The sequence below is a fragment of the Ovis canadensis genome, chromosome 13, assembly GCF_042477335.2.
Source record: "Ovis canadensis isolate MfBH-ARS-UI-01 breed Bighorn chromosome 13, ARS-UI_OviCan_v2, whole genome shotgun sequence".
In the NCBI taxonomy this organism is placed as follows: Eukaryota; Metazoa; Chordata; class Mammalia; order Artiodactyla; family Bovidae; genus Ovis; species Ovis canadensis.
In genome coordinates, this window is record NC_091257.1 from 17,627,683 (window position 1) to 17,650,734 (window position 23,052).

Here is a 23,052-nt window from a genome sequence, read left to right on the forward strand (position 1 = left end):
GAAAGTACAACCGCTTGGTCTTTATCTCCCTCTGTGTCTGTACTAACCTGCCCATTCCCGGGCAGTGCTCCAAGGAGATTACCATAGGTTCCAGAGAAGATTCTTTGTTAATTCTTTCATTTTCAGATTCTAAGTGGTGTGCGTTTGTGCTCATCAATAATCCAAAGAGATGAGTTTTGTGGTACACACACCCATTCACAGTCAGTGATCAGTCACCTGTAAGCTCCCTCCCCCCATCCCCCAACCCTGTTTCCTGTGTTTATTTGAAACCATTTGTCCCCTTCGTTCCCCTGGGCTGTCAGAACGCAAGACAGTCATTTGTGAGTGTTAGAACATCCTTTCTCTTCCAAGCAATCTGACCCCCCCAAAACACATGGGACAAAGCTGGAAAATCCTTGTGTCTTACTGACTGTAAGCGGCTGTCCCTGGGCATTCTTTGATTATTCTCAGGCAGTACTCACTATCCCCATTTGTCTTAGTGTATATAGGCTTGTAAACATGATTGCCTGAGATATTTGTATGCAACTTGGTATTTGTAGCTTTTCTTTATTCAGAATGCATCTGGCATGTTGATGGCTTAACGACACTGTCCTGCTCTGGGCATCCGTATAGGCTCATCACGTGGTTGGGGTTGCGTTAAACACGCACCACGCCTCTTCTTTCCATCCCAGCACTGACGCTTCACAGCGAGCGCCCCGCCGCCCCCAGGAGAGTCATGCGTGTGGGCTGGGGCTCCTGCCCTCCTGCTCACAGGATGCAGGACAACTTCATGATCTCAATAATGAGATGAAAAGTGAACCCAGTCCTCTTGTTACATATGAAGTGTGTTTTTTGTTTATATTTTTAATTAGAGTAAAAATCCACAACGCAAAATGTGCTATGTCAGCTGTTTGTAAGTGTGTAGCAGAAGGTGTATTCACACTGTTGGAACCATCAGTCACTACCGTCCAGCTCCAGGACTTTATCATCTTTCCCAGCTGAAACTCTGCCTACTGAACACTCACTCTCCACTCCCCTGGTGTTTTTTTCTCCCTTACAGTTCTACTGAGGTATAACGGATATATAGCACTGTATGGTGTAAGCTACAGAGCATACTGCTTTGGCCTACGTATATCATGAAATGATTACAATAAGTTTTGTGACCTTCCATCATCTCATAGAGATACAAAATAAAAGGAGAAATATTTTTCCTTGCAATGAGAACTTGTAGGATTTACTCTCTTAACAGCTTTCACGTTTATATAACATACATCTTAGTCATGTTGTACATTATATCCCTAGTACTATCTATCATATAATTGGAAGTTTGTTCCAGGTGGCTCAGTGATAGCAAATCTACCTGCCAAGCAGGAGATGTGAGTTTGATCTCTGGGTCAGGAAGATCCCCTGGAGAAGGAAATGGCACCCAATCCAATATTCTTGCCTAGGAAATCCCATGCACAGAGGATCCTAGTGGGCTACAGTCCATGGAGTCACAAAGAGTCAGGATACGACTTAGTGGCTCAACAGGAAGTTTGTACTTTTTGACCACCTGCATCCAACTTCCCTTCCCCTCAACCCTGCCTCTGGAAACCACAAATCTGATCAATTTTTTTATGAGTTTGTTTGGTTGGTTTTTTGTTTTTTGTTTGTTTGTTTTTAAGTATAATTGACCTACAAGACTGTGTTAGTTCCTGGTGTACGCCATAGTGATTCGACGTCTGTACATTACACAATGATCACTTCCTGGTTTTGTTTTTATTTTAATACACAGGGAAAGCAAAGAGATGCGAGCCCACCAAGCTAAGATTTCTATGGAAAATAGCAAAGCCATCAGCCAAGATAAATCCATCAAGAATAAAGCAGAACGGGAAAGGTGAGTTGGAATGCTCACTGCAACAATATAATAGTGACTCCAGTGTACACACACACTCACATTTGAGACATAAAATAAACCTTGTGAGCGCTGGCCTAGAATCCTGCTGTTATAACTGCTGGAAAGATATATTATTGTTGCTATAAAACACCTTCTGATTGCTTACTACCACTAGCAAAACATATTTACATTCAATATATGTGTGCTCATTTCCAAAATTGTATAAAATCTGGCATAAACAAAACTGCATAAATTATGGCAAAATATCCTTCCCACATGATGCTTAGGTCACCCTGAAAGCATCTCATCTGCTCAAATGTTAAGCCCATCCTGAATGTGTTTGCAGTCTATAGGCCTTGTACTGACCTTGACACTAGGGATCATCTCAAATCACCTCCCTCCGGTTTTCTGGTTTGTCCTTGTCTAAGAATGAGTTTTCTAGAAACAAAGACCAAAATAGGACTTCGGGTCATGTGATTTGCTGAGGAAAGAATCTTCAGCAGGGCAGAGAGGAGGGAGCAGGAAGGGGCCAGGGCAGGGGCTAAGCAAGGCTAGGATCTCAGCTAGAGTTCCTCTGCAGCCTAACCCCAGCTCTGGAGTGTAAACGACTGTGATCTGCTCCTTTGAGCCATGGACACGTGGCTCTTGTACGTCTGTGTTAATCAGTCCTTGGTTGGCCACATAGAGTTGGGAGAGGTTTGTGTGACATCCAGAGAAGAGCCAAGGTGCGAATGCTTTAGCCAAAGCTGATAAAGGGGACCTAAGAGGGCATCGCTAGTCATGGTCCCCAAGAGAGGCACTTAGCAGCACTTGATGCCCAGTGCATTTCCCACGTTTCACATTTACAGAATATAAAGCGTATTACCATCTGGTGCATTTTTATGCTGAAGTTTTGTGGATTAAATATGGTTTGGAATTAACAGGCCAGCAGTGGGATTGGAATTCCACAGAAATTTGACCTGGAAAGAAATCACCTTTTCAACACTTTGGACAAGAAATTTCCCAAGAAACATGAAGTATCATTTGTTTCTCTTTAAGTAGATTATTACTCAGTTTATTCAGTGCTCTTGTACACGATCATATTGGCATAGTTATCTTGTTATTGTTCAGTCACTAACTGGTATCTGACTATTTGCAACGCCATGGAATGCAGCATGCCAGCTTCCCCTGTCCTTCAGTATCTCCCTGATTTTGCTCAAATTCGTGTCCATGAAGTTGGTGATGCTATCTAACCATCTCATCCTCTGGTGCTCCTTTTGACTTAAATCTTTCCCATTTTCCAGTGAGTCTTTCCAATGAGTCAGCTCTTGCATCATGTGGCCAAAGAATTGGCGCTTAAGCTTCAGCACCAGTCCTTCCAAATAATATGCAGGGTTGATTTCCTATAGGGTTGACTGGTTTGATCTCCTTGTCCAAAAGACTCTCATGAGTCTTCTCCAGCACCAAATTTGAAAGCATCAGTTCTTTGGCACTCAGCCTTCTTTATGATCCAGCTCTCACATCTGCACATCACTACTGGAAAAACCATAAATTTGACTATACAGACCTTTGTCAGCAAAGTGATATCTCTGCTTTTTAATATGCTATCCACATTTGTCAGAGATTTCCTTCCAAGGAGCAAGTATGTTTTAATTTCATGGCTAAAATCACCATCCTCGGTGAATTTAGAGTGCAAGAAAAACCTGTCACGGCTTCTACTTTCTGCCCCTTCTATTTGCCATGAAGTGATGGGACCAGATACCATGATCTTAGTTTGTTGAATGTTGAGTTTTAAGCCAGCTTTTTCACTCTTCTCTTTCACCCTTATCAAGAGGCTCTTTAGTTGCTCATCATTTTCTGCCATTTGAGTGTTATCATCTACGTATCTGAGGGTGTTGATATTTCTCCCAGCAATCTTGAGTCCAGCTTGTGATTCATTCACCCTGGCATTTAGCATGGTGTACTCTGCATAGAAGTTAAATAAGCAGGGTGACAATATACAGCCTTGATGTACTCCTTTCCCAATTTTGAACCAGTCATTTCTTCCATGTCTGGTTCTAGATCTTGCTTCTTGATCTTCCTACCAATTTCTCAGGAGGCAGTTAAGGTGGTCCAGTATTCCCATCTCTTGAAGAATTTTCTAGTTTGTCGTTATCCACACAGTCAAAGGCTTTAGCCTAAGCAGAAGTAGATGTTTTTCTTGAATTCTCTTGCTTTCTCTATGATCCAAGAAATGTTGGAAATTTGATCTCCAGTTCCTCTGCCTTTTCTAAAACCAGCTTGTACATCTGGACATTCTCAGTTCACATACTGCTGAAGCCTAGCTTGAAGCAATTTGAGCATTACCTTGCTAGCATGTGAAATAAGTGCAACTGTGCAGTAGTTTAAACGTTCTTTGACATTGAGCTTCTTTGGAATTGGAATGAAAAATGATCTTTTCCAGTCCTGTGGCCACTGCTGAGTTTTCCAAATTTGCTGGCATATTGAGTGCAGCACTTTAACAGCATCTTTAGGATTTGAAATAGTTCAGCTAGAATTCCGTCACCTCCACTAGCTTTGTTCGTAGTAAATCTTCCCAAGGCCCACTTGACTTCACACTGCAGCTATCTGGCTCTAGCTGACTGATCACACCATCATGGTTATCTGGGTCATGAAGATCTTTTTTGTATAGTTTTTCTGTGTATTGTTGCCACCCGTTCTTAATGTCTTCTGCTTCTGTTAGGTCCATACCGTTTCTGTCCTTTATTGTGCCCATCTTTGCATGAAGTGTTCCCTTGATATCTCCAGTTTTCTTGAAGAGATCTCTAGTCTTTCCCATTCCGTTGTTTTTCTCTATTTCTTTGCATTGTTCATTTAAGAAGGCCCTCTTAACTCTCCTTGCTATTTCTGGAACTCTGCATTCAGTTGAGTATGTCTTTACCTTTCTCCCTCGCCTTTCACTTCTCTTCTTTTCTCAGCTATTTGTAAAGCCTCCTCAGACAACTGCTTTGCCTTCTTGCATGTCTTATTTTGGGGGATGGTGTTTTGTCGTTTTCTTCTGTACAGTGTTACGGACCTCTGTCCATAGTTCTTCAAGCAGTCTGTCTACCAGATCTAATCCCTTGAATCTATTAATCACCTCCACTGTACAATCATAAGGGATTTGATTTAGACACACCTGAATACTCAGTTAGTAAAGAATACACCTGCAATGCAGGAGGCCTTGGTTCGGTTCCTGGAAGGCTGTAGTTCAAAGCATTGCAAGAGTTGGACATGACTGAGCAACTAAGCAAGCAACCCTATAGCAAAGTGAACTCTGCTTAATGCACTGTGGTGGCCTGAATGGGAAGGAAGTCCAAAATGGAGGAAATATATATATGTATGTATGTATCACTGACTGACTGACTCATTTTGGCTTCCCTGATAGCTCAGTTGGTAAAGAATCCACCTCCAATGCATGAGACCCTGGTTCAATTCCTGGGTCAGGAACATCCACTGGAGAAGGGACAGGCTACTCACTCCAGTCTTCTTGGGCTTCCCTTGTAGCTCAGCTGGTCAAGAATCTGCCTGCAGTGTGGGAGACCTGGGTTCAATCCCTGGGTTGGGAAGATCACCTGGAGAAGGGAAAGGCTATGCACTCCACTATTCTGGCCTAGAGAATTCCATAGACTGTATAGTCCACAAGGTCACAAAGAGTCAGACACGACTGAGTGACTTTGACTTTGACTTTCATACCTGAATGTCCTAGTGGTTTTCCCTTCTTTCTTCAATTTAAGCCTGTATTTTGCAACAAGGAGCTCATAATCTGGGCTGCAGTCAGCTCCAGGTCTTGTTTTTGCTGACTGTATAGACTTTCTCCATGTTTGGCTGCAAAGAATATAATCAGTCTGATTTTGGTATTGATCATTTGGTGATGTCCATGTGTAGAGTCATTGCCTGCATTGTTGAAAAAGGGTATTAGCTATGATCAGTGTGTTCTCTTGACAAAACTCTGTTAGCCTTTGCCCTGCTTCATTTTATACTCCAAGGCCAAACTTGCCTGTTACTCCTAGTATCTCTTGAGTTCCTACTTTTGCATTTCAGTCCCTTATGATGAAAAGGATATCTGTGTGTGTGCGTGTGTGTGTTAGTTCCAGAAAGTCTTGTAGGTCTTTCTGGAATTGGTCAACTTCAGAATTGTGGTTGGGGCATAGACTTGGATTAATATGACATTGAATGATTTACCTTTAAAATGAACCGAGATTATTCTGTGATTTTTGAGATTGCTCAGAAGTACTGCATTTCAGACTCTTATTGACTATGAGGACTACTCCATTTCTCCTAAGGGATTCTTATCCACAATAGCAGATGTAATGTCCATCTGAATTAAATTCACCCATTCCCATCCATTTTAGTTCACTGATTCCTAACATGTTCAGTCTTGCCATATCCTGCTTGACCATGCCCAATTTACCTTCATTCATGGACCTAACATTCTAGGTTCCTATGAAATATTGATCTTTATAGCATCAGGCTTTACTTTCCCCCCCAGACATATCCACAACTGAATGTCATTTCCAATGAAGTACCATCTTCTGGACATTATTCTCAGAAAAGGAACTTTGTTTAAGGGCCTTGTGTACATGGAAAGGACATCATCCACTTTAGCTCACAAACATAAAATATTTGTGCCATGATAAAAACCTTGTTAAACTGTTTTAAACTGTTACAAGTTGAAATATAGAATTCAACCCGAAAATATACTAATTGTTAAATAGCTCTTTATCCTATTGTTTCAATATGTTGCAAAGTGGACTTCAGACGAGTTGAGGTCAAATTGTCTTAAATTAAGAGCTATTAATAACCAGAAAATTCTTTATGTAATTTTTCCTATTTCAACGCTACATACTTATTTATTATAACTCTGTATCCAATGGTTCGGTTCAGTTCAGTTCAATTCAGTCGCTCAGTCGTGTCTGACTCTTTGCGACCCCATGAATCGCAGCTCACAGGGCCTCCCTGTCCATCAAATTTCACAGTTCACTCAAACTCATGTCCATCAAGTCGGTGATGCCATCCAACCATCTCATCCTCTGTCGTCTCCTTCTCCTCTTGCCCCCAATCCCTCCCAGCATCAGAGTCTTTTCCAATGAGTCAACTCTTCACATGAGGTGGCCAAAGTATTGGAGTTTCAGCTTTAGCATCATTCCTCCCAATGAACACCCAGGACTGATCTCCTTTAGAATGGACTGGTTGGATCTCCTTGCAGTCCAAGGGACTCTCAAGAGTCTCCTCCAATATCACAGTTCAAAAGCATCAATTCTTTGGCGCTCAGCCTTCTTCACAGTCCAATTCTCACATCCATACATGACCACAGGAAAAACCATAGCCTTGACTAGACAGACCTTGGTAATGTCTCTGCATTTGAATATGCTATCTAGGTTGGTCATAACTTTCCTTCCAGGAATAAGCGTCTTTTTATTTCATGGCTGCAATCACCATCTGCAGTGATTTTGGAGCCCAAGAAAATGAAGTCTGACACTTTCCACTGTTTCCCCATCTACTTTCCATGAAGTGATTGGACCAGATGCCATGATCTTAGTTTTCTGAATGTTGAGCTTTAAGCCAACTTTTTCACTCTCCTCGTTCACTTTCATCAAGAGGCTTTTTAGTTCCTCTTCACCTACTGCCATAAGGATGGTGTCATCTGCCAATCTGAGGTTATTGATATTTCTCCCGGCAATCTTGATTCCAGCTTGTGCTTCTTCCAGTCCAGCGTTTCTCATGATGTACTCTGCAGAGAAGTTAAATAAGCAGGGTGACAATATACAGCTTTTCCTATTTGGAACCAGTCTGTTGTCCCATGTCCAGTTCTAACTGTTGCTTCCTGACCTGCATACAGATTTCTCAAGAGGCAGGTCAGGTGGTCTGGTATTCCCATCTCTTTCAGAATTTTCCACAATTTATTGTGATTCACACAGTCAAAGGCTTTGGCATATTCAATAAAGCAGAAATAGATGTTTTTCTGGAACTCTCTTCCTTTTTCCATGATCCAGTGGATGTTGGCAATTTGATCTCTGGTTCCTCTGCCTTTTCTAAAACCAGCTTGAACATCTGGAATTTCACGGTTCACATACTGCTGAAGCCTGTTTGGAGAATTTTGAACATTACTTTACTAGCATGTGAGATGAGTGCAACTGTGTGATAGTTTGAGCATTCTTTGGTATTGCCCTTCTTTGGGATTGGAATGAAAACTGACCTTTCCCAGTCCTGTGGCCACTGCTGAGTTTTCCAAATTTGTTGGCATATTGAGTGCAGCACTTTTACAGCATCGTCTTTCAGGATTTGAAATAGCTCCACTGGAATTCCATCACCTCCGCTAGCTTTGTTCATTGTGATGCTTTCTAAGCCCCACCTGACTTCACATTTCAGGATGTCTGGCTCGAGGTGAGTGATCACACCATCATGATTATCTTGGTCATGAAGATCTTTTTGTACAGTTCTTCCGTGTATTCTTGCCACCTCGTCTTAATATCTTCTGCTTCTGTTAGGTCCATACCATTTCTGTCCTTTATTGAGACCATTTTTGCATGAAATGATCCCTTGGAATCTCTAATTTTCTTGAAGAGATCTCTAGTCTTTCCCATTCTGTTGTTTTCCTCGATTTCTTTGCATTGATCCCTGAGGATGGCTTTCTTATCTCTCCTTGCTATTCTTTGGAACTCTGCATTCAGATGCTTATATCTTCCCTTTCTCCTTTGCTTTTCACTTCTCTTCTTTTCACAGCTATTTGTAAGGCCTCACCAGACAGCCATTTTGCTTTTCTGCATTTCTTTTCCATGGGGATGGTCCTGATCCCTGTCTCCTGTACAGTGTCACAAACCTCCGTCCATAGTTCATCAGGCACTCTATCTATCAGATCTACTCCCTTAAATCTATTTCTCACTTCCACTGTATAATCATAAGGGATTTGATTTAGGTCATACCTGAATGGTCTAATGGTTTTCCCTACATTCTTCAATTTAAGTCTGAATTTGGCAATAAAGAGCTCATGATCTGAGCCACAGTCAGCTCCCCATCGTGTTTTTGCTGACTGACTTCATCTTTGGCTGCAAAGAATATAATCAGTCTGATTTCGGTGTTGACCATCTGGTGATGTCCATGTGTAGAGTCTTCTCTTATGTTGTTGGACGAGGGTGTTTGCTATGACCAGTGCGTTCTCTTGGCAAAACTCTATTAGTCTTTGCCCTGCTTCATTCTGTATTCCAAGGCCAAATTTGCCTGTTACCCCAGGTGTTTCTTGCCTTCCTACTTTTGCATTCCAGTCCCCTAGAATGAAAAGGACATCTTTTTTGGGTTTTAGTTCTAAAAGGTCTTGTAGGTCTTCATAGAACCGTTCAACTTCAGCTTCTTCAGCAATACTGGTTGGGGCATAGACTTAGATTACTGTGATATTGAATGGTTTGCCTTGGAAATGAACAGAGATCATTCTGTTCTTTTTGAGATTGCATCCAAGTACTGCCTTTTGGACTCTTTTATTGATCATGATGGCTACTCCATTTCTTCTGAGGGATTCCTGTCCACAGTAGTAGATGTAAGGGTCATCTGAGTTAAATTCACCCATTCCAGTCCATTTTAGTTCGCTGAATCCTAGAATGTCGATGTTCACTCTTGCCATCTCCTGTTTGACCACTTCCAATTTGCCTTGATTCATGGACCTAACGTTCCAGGTTCCTATGCAATATTTCTCTTTACCACATTGGACCTTGCTTCTATCACCAGTCATATCCACAACTGGGTATTGTTTTTGCTTTGGCTCCATCCCTTCATTCTTTCTAGTTATTTCTTCACTGATCTCCAGTAGCATATTGGGCACCTACCGACCTGGGGAGTTCCTCTTTCATATCCTATCATTTTGTCTTTCCATACTGTTCATCGGGTATTCTCCAAGGCAAGGACACTGAAGTGGTTTGCCATTCCCTTCTCCAGTGGACCACATTCTGTCCGACCTCTCCACCATGACCTGTCCATCTTGGGTGGCCCCACGTAGCATGGCTTAGCTTCATTGAGTTAGACAAGGCTGTGGTCCATGTGATTAGATTGGCTAGTTTTCTGTGATTATGGTTTCAGCCCTCTGATGCCCTCTCGCAACACTTACCATCTTACTTGGGTTTCTCTTACCTTGGATGAAGGGTATCTCCTCACGGCTGCCCCTCCTGACCTTGAACGTGGAGTAGCTCCTCTCAGCCCTCCTGCCCTGTGCAGCCACCACTTCTTGGACGTGGGATAGCTCCTCTCAGCCACCTCCTCTGACCTTGGGCGAGGGGTAGCTCCTCTCAGTTAGGTGATTCCAAAACATCTACAAAAGACTTGTTTTTTAAAAAATAATTTCTCTATGCCAAATAGTTACTTTTTTTAAGGTAACATATATTGTGTGTATCCATCTTGTCTAACCAGAGAAATAAAATCAGATATTTATTATCAGAGAGCTAAGAAAGACATGCAGAAGCTGAAAAACACTTCTGTCTGTGTCTAGAAGATATTTCAACATAAATGGCATTATATTTTAACTGAGTGACAATGCACTTTATCAGTTTGTCAGAGGTAGCCAAGTACACAGAAAGAGAAATAAATAATCAGCAAAATAAAGAGATGGCCTCCCAAATGGGAGAAAATATTTGCAAACATATGACAGGTAACAGATTAATATTCACAATATGTAAGTAACTCACATAAACCAACAGCGAAAACAAATCTGATTTTACAAGTGGGCATAGGAACTTCATTGGTTGTCCAGTGGTTAAGAGTCTGCCTGCCAATGTAGGGGACGTGAGTTCCATCCCTGGTCTGGATAGAATCCACATGCTTCAAGGCAACTAAGCTGGTATTCCACAACTGCAGAAGCCCGTGCACCCTAGAGCCCGTCCCTCCTGCAAGAGAAGCCACCGCAACAAGAAGCCCGTGCACTGCAACGAGAGCAGCCCCTGCTCGCTGCAAGTAGTGAGAGCCCACATGCCGCAACGAAGGCCTGGCTCCGCCATAAATAAATAGATAAGTTTTTTAAATGTTTGGGAAAAAAAATTTTAAGTGGGCAGAGGACTGAAAGTAGACACTTTTCAAAAGACAAAAAAAAAAAAAAGAGACATTTTTCTAAAGAAGACATGCAGATGGCCAACACCTATGTGAAAAGGTGCTCAACATCACTCATCACCAGGGAATGCAAATTAAAACCACAATAAGATATGACTTCAACATCTGTTAGAATGGCTATTATCAAAAATTCAGTAGATAAGATGTATTGGCCAGGATGTGGAGAAAAGGGAGCCCTTGTGCACTGTTGGTGGGATTGTGTCTGGCAGTGCCACTGTGGGAAGTAATACAGAGGGGGTTCCTCAAAAAATGAAAAATAGAACTACCATTTGATCCAGTGATTCCACTTCTGGATATAGATCCGAAAGAAATGAAAACACTGTCTGCAAGAGCTGTCTGCATCCCCATGCTCATCACAGGACTATTCACAACAGCCAAGACAGCAGACAGCCGAAGTGTCTGAGTGAATGGTTAAAGAAAGCTTGAGATGCATGTACAATGAAATATTTTTCCATTAGAAGGAGAAAATACTGCTATTTGGGACAACATGGATCTCTGAGAACATTATGCTAAGTGAAATAAATCAGAGAAAGAAAAATACTGTCTATTTGTGGACCCTAAAGAAGGCCAAATTCATATAAACAGGGTAGCTTAGTGATTACCAAGGTTTAGGTAGGGGTAGGGAAATGGGGAGATGTTAGTTAAAAGGTGCAAACTTACAGTTATAAGATTAATAAGCCTTAGGGATCTAACTTCAGCATGGTGACTATTTTTCACAATACAGTATTACATACTTCAAAGTTGCTAAGAGAATAGATCTTAAAATGATATTTACAGTGAAAATTATAGCCTAGCTACATATATATTTTTAATGAAAATTAATGAGCAAAATGCTCAAAGAGGGCATAAAATTAGAGAAATAAACTGAACCCAAAGATCTCAGATGGGAAGAAATAAAAGTTTAAGAAGCAAAAGTATTGAAATAGAAAACAAAAATCAGTGGAGAGTAACACCAAAAGCTTGTTATTTGGAAAAAGAATAAATAAGTGAACCTCCAGCAAGCCTGATCAAGAAGAAGGAGAAAACTCGAATTAGTAGTATTAGACATGAAAAGAGAAATAACTGAAGATACTGAAGTAAATATTTTTCAAAACCAAGACTATAAACAATACTACAAATGAATCTGAAAACTCAAATGAAATGGACAGTTGCTTAAAAAAACTAAAATATACAAACTGGCTGTAAAAGAAAGAGAAAACCTGAATAGACCTATAACTACTACAAAAACTCAAGCAGTTATAAGCCTATTCAGGCTTGAAAAACACTACCTCACCAGTAATCTAGGAAATGTGAGTTACAGCAACAGCATGATGCCACTTCAGAAAACCAACCAACTTACAAAAAAGGAAATCTCTGATAGTAACAAGAGTGGACAGAGATATGGAGAAAGGGTAGCACCCAGATACCGTGGATGGGACTGCAAACTGGGACAAGTACTTTGGAATAAAGGTAAAGTTATTCATTCCCTACCAACCTGCAAGCCTAGGTTTACCCCCTGCAGAAAGAAACCTTTGCTCATATACCCAAGAAGATAAGTCCTACACTTTATTTATTTAGCCAACAGACAGACGATGTGCCAAGCATTGCAAGACCCTATGCACCAGACCATTGTGCATGGTTGGCAAATAAAAACATACTTGTTATTAAAGGCAAAATGAAATATTGTAGTCAAAATTTTCCATAAATGGAAAAATCCATACAGCTGGTGAAAATAATGGACTTATTTGAAACATGGTTGTATCTCTGAATCATAAATCTAAGTGACAAGTTATCAAAAGAAACACAGAATATGTTAGCAGGTTAATTTGGAAGCCATACAAAATTATTTACATATATATATTGGACATGAGTTTGAGTCAACTCCGGGAGTTGGTGATGGACAAGGAGGCCTAGCGTGCTGCGATTCATGGGGTCACAAAGAGTAGAGGTTGTTGTGTATATGTGTGATACAGGATGTATATATGTATGCATGTATAATAGAGGTGATTTGTATGCATATGAAAGTTTAAGAAACATTTGTGTATATTACATATGGATATATCTATATGTAATAAAAATATTAAAACACAGATTTGTTATTGTTCAGTCACCCAGTTGTGTTTGACTCTTTGTGACCCCATGGACTGCAGCACGCCAGGCCTCGCTGTTCACGATCTCCCAAAGTTTGCCCAAGTTCATGTCCCTTGCATCGGTGATACCATCCAGCCATCTCATCCTCTGATGCCTTCTTCTCCTTCTGCCCTCAATCTTTCCCAGCATCAGGGACTTTTCCAGTGAGTTCATATCAGGTGACCAAAAAAATGGAGCTTCAGCTTCAGCATCAGTCCTTCCAAAGATTATTCAGGTTGATTTCCCATAAGATTGACTGGTTTGATCTCCTTGCTGTCCAAGGAATCTTCTCCAGCACCACAGTTCAAAGGCATCAATTCTTTGGTGTTCTGCCTTCTTTACGGTCCAGTTCTCACAACCGTAACTGACCACTGGGAAGACCATAGCCTTGACTAAACAGACCTTTGTCAGCAGAGTATTGTCTCTGCTTTTTAACCCACCATCTAGGTTTATCATAGCTTTCCTGCCAAGAAGCAGTCAACTATCTTCTGACTTCATGACTGCAGTCACCATCCTTAGTGATTTTAGAGCCCAAGAAGAGGAAATCTGTCAGTTTCCGCTTTTCCACCTTCTTTTTGTTGTGAAGTAGTGGGCTGGATGCCATGATCTTAGTTTTTTTAATATATAGCTTTAAGCCAGCTCTTTCACTGTCCTCCTTCACCCTCATCAAGAGGCTCTTTAGTTCCTCTTTGCTTTGCCATTAGAGTGGTATCATCTGCATACCTAAGGCTGTTGATGTTTCTTCTGCCTATCTTGATTGATGGGAATACCAAAATTCAGAAAGTGGTTACCTCTGGAGAGAGAGAAAGAGGGGAAATGGAGTCCAGAAAAAATACAAAGGGGGCTTTGTTTATGTTTGCAACAATTTTATTTCCTTTAAAAATATGAGACAAGTGTGGTAAAACTTATTAATATTGACTAGTCTGAGTGATGGATACACAGATGTTTTGTGTCTTTTTCTCTGTACATTGTATATTTCAAAATTCCTCAAAACATTAGGAAGAGGAAGTATAATCTCATCCAAATAATTAAATGAACTATGAATTTTTCTTACTTAATATCAGTTAATTCCATCCAGTGACATACCAACTGTTGTTTGTACCTTTGCTTTTAGGAGAGTCAGGGAGTTAAATAGCAGCAACACTAAAAAGTTTCTGGAAGAAAGAAAGAGAGTAAGTATAATTTTCTTAGCACTTTTCCTTTGAAAAAAACTAAATAGTAGCTCATGCTTAGATTTCAGACTTCTAGCTGATTTGCCTAATTTGATTTTTCTGTATGCTAAATATTCTAGCTTCTCTTCTCTTCTCCCTGAAAGCTAATCTCTCACTAAAACCTATAAGGTAATTATTTGGTACTATTTTATACAGAAAATGAAGCCAAATTTTAATCATGCACAAATACTCTTTTCTTTTCTAAGATTTTGGCAGCAACTATCTTACCAGCAAAAATTATGGGGTTTAAATTCTCCGAGTTTTCAGGCTATTTTCTTTCTTCTTTTTTAAATTATTTTTATATCCTTCTCTTAAACTGCAAACTACCAACCCTCATCCATAAGTTTTAAGGTTACAACCCAAAGTTGATCTGAAGCATTTTGTTTTGCTTTGCAGCTCGCCATGAAGCAGTCCAAAGAAATGGATCAGTTGAAAAAAGTCCAGCTGGAGCACCTCGAATTCCTAGAGAAACAGAATGAGCAGGTATTTCACTTAAAAAGCGTAAAAAGATGTAGGCAGCCAACCAGATCCAGGAGGCAAATGCCATGGCCCACAGTGACCCTCCTGCTGAAGCTAGCAGCCTGGCGTAGTGACGTAGGAACGTGGCTAGAAAAATTTGGTGCCATTACTGTGCTTTGCCCTTTTCATCCAAAAAGAACAGAAAGTACTTTTTTTGAAGTGGGAGAGGAATGTGGCTGTGGAGAAAAAAAGCATCAAAATTTGATTAGATGATGGGGATTTTAAAAAGGACATTCCTGAGAGGAGGAGAAAACAGATTATAAGTTACTTCTCCATTTTTATGTGAAGTTATATCACTTGTACCCTAGAGACAAGTGATATTGTATTTAAAAGCAAATGAGAAACCACCTACTTTCAACCTCAATCTAAAAATGAAATTATAAAACCTTCTCAGGACTTCCAAGCCAAACCTAATTGCATGAACTGCCATAATTCTACAAACCACTGAATGTGAGTGGATACCATACTCTTAGTGTTAAACACTAAATTAAAATACACACAAATAAAAAGAGATCTCCAAAATCCAACTATTCAATAGCTGTCAGGCATATACCAACATCAAGATGAATGTGTATTTGCCTCAAATGGAGTTCAGATAGTTGGGCTACAGCCCACTGGCCATCCACAGTCTCATTTCAATTGGATGGAAATACCTCTAGCTTCTATGGCACAATGACCCTCAGTAGCGGTTAAAATTTCAGTCTATCTCAGTCCAAATACACCTCTTCAGGTGTAGCTGGTTTGGAAGTTATTATTTCTAGGCAATTTACTCCAGTCTAGAAGCTGTAAAGAAATTCTGAAACCCGTACTTGTACTGCATTATTCTTTCCTGTTCCCTTTCACATATAAAGTAATCCTATTTAAGGTTTTTTGTTTTTTTTTAAGAGTAAATGGCTTCCATTGAAGAAAACTTAACTGGAAATTAGACTAAGAAGTACCTTTGAGAAAGTAAAACAAAACGATAAAATCAGGGTTTGTTTTTTGTATTGCAATTGAGTAACAAATAAATCCAACTTCTGGTTTCATGTCCTTTACTTTTTGGTTGATAGAAGTTTTATTCATCAGCATTCTTCGAAGTTATGTTTCCCATTTCTTTTCCAGCCAAATGCTTCTATTCATGAATAGTCCACAGATCTCCAAGGCGGACAATAAGTGTTTATTGTCCCACAGGTCCCATTCATTTGACCAATCCCTAGATACAGCACCTTCTGGTACAAGTTACCTATCTTTTTTTGCTGTCAAAGCCATTTCTCAGAAAGTGTTTCTGGAGGGTAAGGGGAATGGATAAGGGAATAGCTGCTATTTCTAAACATTAGAATCCACTTCAGTGACTCAGTACTGGGTGGGGATAAGGATGCCTTAAAGAAGGCACAGTGAAGGTAAGATGCAGCTCTGTGTCAGTTAACTAAATTAAGAAACTACTTAGAAATCACTGTGTTGCTTAGCAACAAGTTTGACTAAAGAATATAAATGCGCTAAAAATTGCTCATCATTACAATAGTGGTATATATCAGAGCTAGAGAATACCTAGTGTTTTTAGTTTCAGAGCTAAAGTACACAATTTTAAAATCATTTTGGCCTTTTATCCTAATACATGTGTAACTCAAATCGCACCAGAGATTTTACACTGAAATATTGGATTAATGATAACAGTATTGATTGGATCTTATTGGGAGGATAGTGACTTCTTCTTGTTTCTGAAATTCATATAATGCCTTTCAAGGGGTCGCAGGTAATGCCTACCACCCACACCTGATACTTTGAGTCATAGAATCTTAGGAAAGAATGTAAGAAGGCTTGAGATTGGGTGAAGATGTAATGAGATCCCATGAAAAGAAATTCAAGGTATATTGATGCTTCCCGCAAGTGTGCAATTTGGACTTGAATTTCTGTGTTAAGCTTTGCTTTATAAATATGGCCCATTCTGTAACAAATTCAGTCCCAGAGATTTTCTAGTGTACTTTTGGAGGGGGGGAGTTTACAGATTGAATACCTCTCAATTCAGTTACTACGTGTGGCTCAACACTGTCTAGGCACAGTGCCAAAGATGCTGCAGCTCTATTTCTTGTCTCGTATTAGGTGAGGTCTGGAACCATTTGGAGAGCTCCCCCTATATCCTATTGGGTGGCTGAATGGTTAAGAATCCGCCTGTGATGTAGGAGACCCAGGTTTGATCCCTGGGTCAGGAAGATCCCCTGGAGAAGGGCATGGCAACCCACTCCAGTATTTTTGCCTGGGGAATCCCATGACAGAGGAGCCTGGTGGGCTACAGTCCATTGGGGTCACAAAGAGTCAGACATGACTGAAGCAGCTCAATTCAAAATTTCATTGACAGGAAACAGTTTCTTGTCTCCAGACAATCACAAACTTGTATAACAATCTCCCAAACTGCTATTAAACCTCAAGACTTTAAAAAAATAATAATAATAAATTAATTAATTAATTAATTTTAACATTCTGCAATAATATCTCCCTTTAAAGTTTCTTACTGCTTCCCTATAACCCTTGTCCTATAAATTTTCCTGGTTGCCCCAAAGCAAAGCCTGGAATCATCTACTTCATTAGTTAGACAGTGCTGAGGCACCGGCAGAAACAACTCAGGTTTCAGCCTATCTGGGTCCTGATTCTGGATCCTAACCTCCTATGTCATTTCGAAAGGCTTTGCCTGCTTGGTTGGCAAGCATTCATTTAAAACGCCAAAGGATGGGGATTTTTTTTTTCCCTGCTATTTCCCATAGACCTCCCAGCCATACATGAGCTCATCTGTCTTGACATGCACCATTGCAAACATGAAATGCTCCATTACTGTCATACTCAAGTTTTAAAAGTTGGTTTTGTCATCAGTCCTGTCATGTAATGAGGAGAGGTGAGGGTCTCACCCCATGGGAGAGCTGCAGTCTGGGCTGAGAGGCATTGGTCGCTTTTGTTCTTTTGTTTCTGTTGAGGTCAGCCTGGGGTAAGTTTGTTGCTGATGGTTCTATACATGTTTTATCCTTAGCCTTTTGCTTTTATGTATATGGTTTTGCATTCATTTTTCAAATTCACTTCAGTATTCATTTATTTTCTTTGTTTTGTATGTATGACTCAATTTTGACATTACTATTTTTGTACAAACAGCTTTTGAAATCCTGTCATGCAGTGTCCCAAACTCAAGGTAGGACTGAAAATTCTGATAAGCAAGATATTGCCTTCCTGCTCAACTGCGCTCGTATTCTCGCTGCTTTGATGATTCACATCTGCTCTTGACTAGTTAAGATCGCAAGGGTTTGATTGAAAAGTTTGACTATTTGATGCTTGGATTTCTGATGTACAATTCAAACTGAAATGCCCAGCGTCTTGAGAGAATTATTTCTGATGGCATTTTAGCATCCTTTCCAGTTGCAGACCTAGGAATCTCATGCTGATGAAGACATACCCAGTCACTGGAAGAAGTGATATACAGTGGTCCTTTGGATCAATCACAGCTGAAACTGGGTCACAGAGTCAGATCTTTCACAAACATTAATATGACTGCCATTAATTTTTAAAGTACCCAGTAAAAGTTGATTGGTGGTTTTTAGTAACAGAGAGTTATGGTCTGCATGCAAACACATTATACAGCATCATTGTACAAAGACTCTTGTCATGCTTTCTGTTAGAACCAGTCTGCCAGAAAACCTAATCACCCCTTATACATACGGTAACCATATAATTTATCATTCAAACAGAATAGCTTTGAAAGTGAAAGGGGACGTTGTTCATAATAGCCAGGACCATCGGCATGAATTGGAACCGTCCTAACAAGTGAGCATGAGTGGTCACCCTGCTCATATGAGAACCTGGCTCTTGGAATCCTCCTGTACTATTAATAGGATCCTTCTCTCTACACCATGTTCAATATTGTCCTTAATGCTAGAGGGAAAGAAGCAGAGGGAATCCTTTATTACTATTTACTGAACATAAAATATTTAATTTCCAGTGCTGATATTTCACTGTCATCTCTTATAAATACTGTTTGTGTCATAGTTTCATGTTCGTGTATTTTCTCCATTTCTTCATTTTTCTATTAAAGCATTAGTATGTTTCAGGCATTAAAAAAAAAGATCTGGGGAGTGGGAGCCATCCATCCCAAATGTACGCAGAAAGTTACTATATTTGGTGTTTTTATATCCATCCTCACCAAAATGGAATTTAAAGCCACAGTCTAAAAATAACAATAAGAAGGAGATCACTCTGTGGTCTGTGGGTTAAACTAATTTCATAGCAAAACTTCATTTGGTACATTTTGATGCTCATAGTATGATCGGCAAAGTTGACTAAATCCTCCCACTGACCTTCCATTTAGTTGGAATACCTAAGTCGACACGAATAGTAACATCAGAGCTCATCAGGGTCCTCCTCCAAGTTATATCTTTATATATCCATGTTTCCATTTTTAAATGTCCTTTATTTCAAAGTGATGTGTCACTGAAAGAGGACAGGAATGCTTTTTCTCCAAAAGATACATGTGTTGGGTTCGAAAAAAAGCACATGGTTGGAAAGTAAAGCTTAAAATGAAACAATTGATTTTTCCCTATATTGCCAGGCAGTGACTTGTCACCAGAACCTGTCCCCATCAGACACCTTTCCACCTCTCAAATCAGCTGGTTGTCTTCTTGACAGCCTTAATTCATGAGATTCAATTCACTGTAGCTTACTTCCTGGGGTAGACTGTAAAAGCTGAATTGCTCCAGAGAAGTGAGAGCCTGTAAGGAGATTTTTTTGCACAGTAGCCTTCCAAGAACCCTACGTATGCATGTGATGTTCTGCCCGCAGCATACTCCAACCAATCTAACATGATAGGCTTCCACCCAAGCTTTCCCATCCGTGAGATTCTTAGACAGTCACTTTTCATTAAATTTCAAGCTATTTGAGGAATAAATTGTACATAAGCAATGCTTATTCTAAAAGTGATCAAATTATCTACACACCATCAAGGCATGTCAGTCTGTGGAAACTAAATCAAACAGTTAGAAATGACGTAATCTACAAGTGACAGGTGTAGCTTCTTTTCCAGTTGTTTTCCTGGTACTGTGTGGACCATTCCTTCCCAGACTTTAACATACATAAAACTTCCCTGGGGATCTTACTAAAATGCAGACTCTGGGTCAGTAGGGTGGGGGTGGAGTCCCAGATTCTGCATTTCCCACAAGATCCCAGGCAATGCTGATGCTGCTGGTCTGTGGACCACACTTTTAAGTACCCAGGAAACAGTGACAAGCATCAAATTCGAGGGAAAAGAGAGGTGGGGTTTTGCTGCATGTCTTCAGGAGAGGATTTCAACATGTAAGGTCTTGTTTCTGATGTTACAGGCGAAGGAGATGCAGCAGATGGTGAAATTGGAAGCCGAGATGGACCGCAGACCAGCAACAGTTGTGTGAAACTCCAGGACACAAACTGAACCCAGAGAACCACCACATCAAAGAGCAGTCCCCAGCGTCTGAACAGATTCCATGGAGGAAAGCTGATGTCTTCTGCGTTTCCTTTTCATGTAGACAAAAGGTCACCTGAAACCACAGAGACTTACTTCTCTTAAACATTCTGAATACTAAATTTCCTTGCTCAACCAAAAGTAGTTACAAATCCCCCCAAATTGCGACTCCAGTAAGTCAGAGTTTACCTGTTGATCATACCACTTCGACATGTTTGCCAGAAAATATCATCACAAGTAAATGAGCTTGGTGTTAAAAACTCTGCTTTGTGATGCGTTAAGACATGTTTAAGCAGCAGCAAAAGTAGTGCATTAGCCATGTCGTAGCAAGCACATGCACTGGGGAGGGGGGAGGAAACTGTCTACAGATTAATAGCAGCAGTGGTGATCTGCTAGACAGCAACTGGGGGGATTTTTCTACATGAGTTACCTCATCAGTAAGTGCCATGTCTCCACCATGCCATACAAAGCTAACTTCCTATAACAGTCACGGAAATGGTTAGAACAACAGAAAAATAGAACTGTGTCCTTGTGCCAAAACCTGCTGTGCTCACAAGGAGAACTCTCAGGCACGTTTAAGAAGCTGACATCTGACATTGCTTCCTAGGAATTGCTTCTGCTGACCCTAGATTACTACAGCTCACTCTTACACCATGAAGATTGTGAAGTGGTTATTGGCAACTGTTTGTAAATGTGACCATGTAAAAAGTATTTATGCTCCTAATTCACACTGTCAGAGAGCAAAATCATGTTAAGTATTGCCACATGACAAGATTAGTGAACAGGAATACTAGAACTATCTTTGCATGATACACAAGCACCAATTATGACTAATCCGTACACAGTTAACCTAATGCAAATACATACTGGTTAAGTAACTGTATGGCACAGAATATAATTTGACTCTCAAGACTTTTAGCATAATGAAAAAGTCTATATATATGTGTATATGAACTATGTGGGCATTCTTGATACTTCAAGTTCTAGTTTCAAAAAAAAATACATAACTAATTTAATTTTACACAAAAAATATTTATGCAGATTTTCAGAATTTCATATCAGGAAATAATCTTTTTATGTCTGTTAAATATTAAAACAATTTGCTACAGTGTTAATCTGCATGGTCGTTAAGCCTGTTGTAGTTGTGTTGCAGACAGTGCATGGAAAAGTCCCTCCTGGGATGGAGCTGTGCCCCAACGCCCAGAGGAGCGCATGGAAACTGCACTCGAGAACTAATCAGATCACTGATTTAGGGCACCAACCACCAACCGGATTGTTGTATATGCTTGTACAGATTGATTCTGTGTGTTCCTCTGAGTAAAACAGAGAATTATGTTACCATCAATACCGAAAGTAAGCTTCCAACTTCTCTAATAAAAAAATGAAAACACATCCAACATCTGTCAGAGTGTTTGCTCGTCAGGATGCCTTCCCGTGTACTTTCTCTGTTTCCTAAATAATCTCTTCATTGTTCTTAGAGGGGGGTTTATGCCTGCCCCCAACACATTTTTCTCCTGACATAAAAAGACTGTTTGACTGGTTGACTCCCAATGTAAAGTACTTGTTTTTCCTTTTTCACACAGTTGTCATTTGAACTGGCTTCTTTGGAAATTCTCTGGTTACAGATTTCTTTATTTGTAAGACAGTAGAGTTTGAGTCACCGCCACTGGCCTCGGACGCGGGGTGTCTCCTCCCGGCCGCCACTTGCCTCGGATGCGGGGTGTCTCCTCCCAGCCGCCGGGTGTCTTCTCCCGGCCTCCACTGACCTCGGACACGGGGTAGCTCCTCTTGCCGTTCCTGTGCCATCGCAGCCTGGCACTCTAGGCCGAGCCCGAGGCAGGGGCAGCAGCTGGGAGGAGCCACCCACGCCCGAGGCCAGGGCCGGCGGTCGGGAGGAGCAACCCGAGGAGTGGTGGCACAGGAAGGCCTAGAGGAGCTATCCCACGTTGAAGGTCAGGAACAGTGGCGGTAAGGAGATACCCCTCATCCAAGGTTAAGGAGCAGTGGCTGTGCTTTGCTGGAGCAGGCTAGAAGAGATACCCCATGCCCAACGTAAGAGAAACCCAAGTAAGATGGTAGATGTTGCAAGAGGGCATCAGAGGGCAGACATACTGAAACCATACTCACAGAAAACTAGTCAATCTAATCATAGGACCACAGCCTTGTCTAACTCAGTGAAACCAAGCCATGCCTTCAGGGCAACCCAAGACGGGCGGGTCATGGTGGAGAGGTCTGACAGAATGTGGTCCACTGGAGAAGGGAATGGCTAGCCACTTCAGTATTCTTGCCTTGAGAACCCCATGAACAGCATGAAAAGGCAAAATGATAGGATACCAAAAGAGGAAGTCCCCAGGTCATTAGGTGCCCAATATGCTACTGGAGATCAGTGGAGAAATAACTCCAGAAAGAATGAAGGGATGGAGCCAAAGCAAAAACAATACCCAGTTGTGGATGTGACTGGTGATAGAAGCAAGGCCTGATGCTGTAAAGAGCAATATTGCATAGGAACCTGGAATGTCAGGTCCATGAATCAAGGCAAATTGGAAGTGGTCAAACAAGAGATGGCAAGAGTGAACGTTGACATTCTAGGAATCAGTGAACTAAAATGGACTGGAATGGGTGAATTTAACTCAGATGACCATTATATCTACTACTGTGGGCAGGAATCCCTCAGAAGAAATGGAGTAGCCATCATGGTCAACAAAAGAGTCCAAAATGCAGTACTTGGATGCAATCTCAAAAACAACAGAATGATCTCTGTTCGTCTCCAAGGCAAACCATTCAATATCTCAGTTATCCAAGTCTATGCCCTAACCAGTAAC

At 40.7% G+C, this 23,052-nt stretch overlaps 1 protein-coding gene across 6 annotated transcripts in view; it reads left to right on the top strand.

Moving 5' to 3' along the window:
* PLCB4 (phospholipase C beta 4) overlaps positions 1–21,622 on the top strand; it is a 477,139-nt gene extending 455,517 nt beyond the window's left edge. For all 6 annotated transcript variants that reach the window (XM_069546386.1, XM_069546390.1, XM_069546388.1 and 3 more), the window contains 5 exons: positions 1,754–1,855; positions 14,166–14,223; positions 14,659–14,745; positions 17,899–17,935; positions 20,112–21,622. In XM_069546386.1, the coding sequence (XP_069402487.1) occupies positions 1,754–1,855; positions 14,166–14,223; positions 14,659–14,745; positions 17,899–17,935; positions 20,112–20,200 (373 nt within the window). In that variant the 3' untranslated portion in view covers positions 20,201–21,622. The remainder of the gene's footprint in view (positions 1–1,753; positions 1,856–14,165; positions 14,224–14,658; positions 14,746–17,898; positions 17,936–20,111) is intronic.
* The last annotated feature ends 1,430 nt before the right edge of the window (positions 21,623–23,052 follow it).